The sequence below is a fragment of the Montipora capricornis genome, chromosome 10 (assembly GCF_036669925.1).
Source record: "Montipora capricornis isolate CH-2021 chromosome 10, ASM3666992v2, whole genome shotgun sequence".
NCBI classification, from domain to species: Eukaryota; Metazoa; Cnidaria; class Anthozoa; order Scleractinia; family Acroporidae; genus Montipora; species Montipora capricornis.
Window position 1 is genome coordinate 38,241,546 of NC_090892.1, and position 5,000 is coordinate 38,246,545.

At 40.1% G+C, this 5,000-nt stretch overlaps 1 protein-coding gene across 1 annotated transcript; it reads right to left on the reverse strand.

Annotated features, from left to right (window-relative positions):
* Positions 1-2,511: 2,511 nt before the first annotated feature.
* Positions 2,512-4,443, reverse strand: LOC138019118 (proline-rich transmembrane protein 3-like). Its single transcript, XM_068865790.1, has one exon. It carries the CDS (start codon positions 4,185-4,187, stop codon positions 3,222-3,224), a length of 966 nt encoding a protein of 321 aa, XP_068721891.1. The 5' UTR covers positions 4,188-4,443; the 3' UTR covers positions 2,512-3,221.
* Positions 4,444-5,000: the final 557 nt, after the last annotated feature.

The following is a 5,000-nucleotide window of genomic DNA, read 5'->3' on the forward strand; positions in this document are numbered from 1 at the left end:
TTAACACTCTATTTTTAATTTTATTTTTCAAGGTCATACGAAAGTCGCTCTAATAGGCCAGTTTTGGTATTCTAACGGTTGGACTAGATCTAGCATGAAATGGAGGCTAATGCGGGCAAATTAATGTGCATTTGAAAAGATTTGCCCGCATTAGCATTCCATTTCATGCTATATCCAGTCCAGCCGTGAGAATTCGAAAATGGTCTATTGCTTGTATTCACAGACGTGAAATGATAGTAAAGATGAGGAGAAAAAGCAAGGGAGCACTTTATGACACTTATCAAAATAGTCGCGCATCAAATTAGGTACATTTCTGAACATGCATACTTATGGCTTAACTAAAAAACTTAATCTCAAGTAAAGGTATCACATGCCGAGCGTTTCAAAATAATTAAGTGGTCATCAACTATCACTGTACATGTATGCGACGGAAAAAATAGATAAAGTTTCTCGTTAATAAACAGAAAATAATCACGACCCCCTTACTTGAACAATTTTGCTTCCTCGAAGAAAATCTATTATAGAAGAGTAGTTGACAGTTCGATGCTCGAAATTACTTTCCAATTGTCCGTTTGCCAGAAAATAGGCCAGAGAAAAAGGGCACAACGTATATTTCCCATGTTTTGATTCAAAACCTCAGTCCTCTTCGATAACTTTAACATTAAATTGTTCCAATAAATGGCTCTTGCATCTTACTATCTTAAACCCAGGCTGTCTCTCTTTCGATCCCGGAATTAGGCCAAGCGTAGTGGATCACATGATATCGAGACCATCGGTGATAACCAGATAGCGTACAACTGAACGTGTAATCGCAAAGCACCGCAACCTCTCCGTGACTGAAATGCCCGTGGGATACACGGCACCATCGATATGGGTCCTCGTTTTGATCGAACGTAAGAAATCATATAACGTAAGTATAAAGGCAATAAATCACGTGGGAAACATGTGGGAAACATGGTGAAACTCAGGTGTCTTCAACTTGCCTTGCCAATTCTTTCGAATGTAGCCCTCTTAAAATGTTCAGGAACTTCTATACGAACAGATTATTATTGGCCTAAATGTAGAAATTTTGTCTTTCCTTTCATCAAACCTAAGATATCTATTATACGTATTTTGTAAATATTCCTTTCAGTTACCGTACCTTGGGTACGAGTGTTTTTTGTCTTGCTTTTAATTTTTCTTGGTGAAATTCAGTGGAAAGCGTGAATACTCCGGTAAAAGAACCCTTGATAATACAGCCCCAATTTCAGACAACGTTTCTACAACCCTCTCCTACATTTCCAATAAGTTTTATTTAAAAAAAACCCAGTTAATTAAGATTTATTTTCGGTGACTGACAACTCAGAAGCTATATGTATAGATGAAAGCGAGTGTATTTCGTGATTTATGGGCATTCACGAGTGACCATGATGAAATGCACGAGCAAGTTCATACGATTTTTTATCACGTGGGTTACCTGAGGCAGACCACGTTTAAACGTCTTCACTGTAGTCAGATATGGTAATTAGCCTCGTGCCTGTAACGAAGCTCTCAGCTTGATGCTGTCATTGCAGGACATACAGCATGCATGACTTCGTTTTTTTGTTCGCGCGAAAGGTAATTGAAAAATTAAAGCTCACACGGACTTCCCAACATATACACCACTTCTTTTTTTCGACTTACTGCATTCTCAGACTAAATTCGCACAAGAAAGTGTGCCCTCGAGTGATCTGCTCTTAGAGGTAGCAGCAACCCGGAGCCCATCTGGAGCGTGCAACTTCCATACAGCGTCTGTGAAACGGCGTTTTCACAGGTAGGTTTATTTTTAGACTAGCCCTTCCCGCGAATTAGGTCAAAAAACCAAACACAATTCCGGTTCGGTGACCCTATGACGTCAGCTTAATTTCTTGTAATTGGTGATCGGGCTCCTGTGGGAGTCTCATTCGCGGGAAATTCAATCTAAAAATAAATTGGTCTGTGAAAACGCCGTTACACGAACACAGTAGAGTTGTAGGCTCCGGGTCATGGGTTTCTGCAGCAACCTAATCCCTTTGAAATCGATTTTGTCGATCAAGAGAGATAGAACAGGGATGAACGCGAGAATAATACACCTCTTGCCTTCATTTCCGTGTTCCTACCATAAAGAAAATTAACTAAAATTGTTGTTATTGAATGTGAGCACATACAAATAAGATTGATTCATGAAAACGCTTGACGTCGGTTAACGTGGTAAGAAAACTAAAACGTCATAGGAATGTAAAGATGAGGAAAAAAATCTATCTGGCTTTTGAGATTGAAATATTTGCGGCGTGTGCTGTGGAATTTATGCGCGCGTGACGTGAAGGTAAAGGTCAAGTTTTGGAGGAAGTAATTGGGTAGTCCCGAGTCCCCACGAAGAAGCTTGAAGTGGCAAAGGAAATGTTCGATTCTCATCACACTTAACCTTCCTTACCGCTTTCTCGACTTGTAACTCTCAGTTGGCTTCAGGAATCAGTGACATTTGCAACCAACCTTAACATTTTACACAAACAGTAGCATCCCACGTCTTGTTTATCAAAATTTTCACAAAAATTACTTCATCGCGGTTTCCACAATAGCCTCTTTTGCACTCTATAACCTATTTATGGAACCGTCATTGGCCACTAAGAAATGCAATATGCTTCTGAGTACAGAACAAGGAAGGATATCGTAGGGAATACGATGTTAGCAGTAACAAAAGAAAAAAAAGTACCACTGATAGTCTTAAATGGTTTGCTAAATCCAGGCTAACATTTATTCCAGCCCGGAGTCACTGTTAACTAAAACAACAACGTGCGGTTTTCAGTGTCTTCTCTTGTGGTAGATTATTCTTTGTGCGGCATCACAACTAATTACTGATAACAGAGATTCAGCAACGTGTTTATGAAAATGCCAGACAAAACCTTTTTGCAAAAAGATAAAAGCAGCTTATTCTCTTTTAGCTCAGTCATTTCTTTGTATCGAGCGATTTGAAGTAACTTTAAATTAGTCTCTTTAAAGAGAGAGACAAATTACAAGACGAGGATTTTCACTCTTTTATCAATGACAAGCAACAGCATGCAGTTTGCCTTTTCATTGAACGGTGAGGCTTGACCTTTCGAACTTATTGTCCGCCTGTTTTAAGCGTAATACTAGATATGACACACAAAGATATGTGTGTGCTCTTTAATGTCTTTCACGTATTCCCGACAACCGGCTTGAACCTATAACCTTTGTGGTAAGTCTTATACAACTCCCTCCGAGGTCAATTCGTGGATCGTCGAGGAACGTTTTCTGGCAGCACTATCTGCAGGCTGCATGATGCAATATGAAATATTGCAGGCCATCCCGATTTCAATTAAGCGAGAGAAAGTGTGAAATGACCACCACATCCAAGGGTCAGGGGGTTCATCGAGCTCGCGATAAAATCGATATACACTTAGTAGTGAATATGTATGTAGAATACTGCAAGATAGTCCTAAGAAACTTGTTACTAGAGTGACTTTTGCAACTTTGGATGAGCTGGTTCGACGTTGCGCTTGTAGACGTCTTGAAACCTTCTTTACGCTGCATATTACTTTGAGCCCGCCGTAAATAAAACTTGCGGATAATACTAGACCCCAGACGATAAAAAACAGGTGGCAAAAGATGAAAATTATCACTGCTACTTCAGGTGCAAATATCATACAAATTTCTCCCACCAAGACAACAGCGAAGTGAAACGAGATAACAGCTCCGAAGAAGCGAGCATTCTGAAGTCTTTTCGAGACAAGTTGAAGTTTAGCGACGCCCAGAAACACATACAAGATCAAGCAAAACGCCGATGTTAGACAAGGGAAAGAAATGTTGAACAGAAGCCCTGCCAGCCACATTGGAAGTTTAACGCCATTTTGCTTCGATCCGTAAGGATCTAACAGGAGGTAGACCGCTCGTGTTACCCCCAGCACCAACAGAAGAGCGTTTATAGCATTGACATAGGGTTTGCGACCGAACCTTTTCTTTTTGTGTGCCCGAAGCAAGGCAATTGCGGAGATTACTGACAAAAGACCAAATGCTACTCCCAGACCAATCCAATGAATTTCCCATGCCACTCCCCAAAGCGGTTTCGCCTCTTCAAAATTTGGGACTGGTTCGCCCACTGGAATGTCGTTGCTCATCGTCAAAACGTCGTTCGTGTTGTTCTCGCCAACTTGTGAAGTTTGCCATTCCATCGTCTTGAGACTTACTGACGCACGAATCGTTATTCTCTTCCAGTGTAGGGGAATAGTGCTCGATGGTCAGCTTTCGCCTATAACTTGCGGAAAATGTCACCAATCTTCATGCGATCGATCTAACACACGTCGTACACTTTCGAGGAACTGACATATGTTCCCTCCGCTTGTTGAAGGACAATTTACGTGATACAAATAAATTCATTGTAATATTTAAAGCTAACTAATTACGTTTATACAATAAATACTGAAAGCATGAAACGCGAAAAACCGCGGACCAATATTGGGCCACCGCCTTTCTCGCTTATTTTGCGTCGGTCACCTTGACGATGCAGACTTGAGTTCAAAATCAATATTTTGGTCGAAGGAAAGAAATTCGATCATTTTTTCTTTAAAACTCGGGACGTTATAGAATAAAGTCTGACTTGTAGTAACCCTACAGCCCACCAGGACAATTATCGGTAATCTCTGTAGTCATACAACAGCATGTGATTAATCCAATGGCAATTAAGGATATAGGAATGACAAGATGAGGGAATGACAATGCTAATAACAAAAGCAACAGACTGACTCTATGAGGAAAATAAATAAAGCAATTTATAAAATGGACAAAAGGAGTCTCTTTACATTTTGTTTTTACAACAGTCAGCAAAACATAACGAAGATTATTAATTTATCTGTATACCTGTTCGGTAACTGTAACTTCATGCTCACTTAAGCCGGTGGGAATCTCTCACGAGTTGCTTCTTTAATTACAAAGCACCAGAAATCAGTGAAATTTTGAAGATTTCGGGTGCCTGCTGACTACAAAAA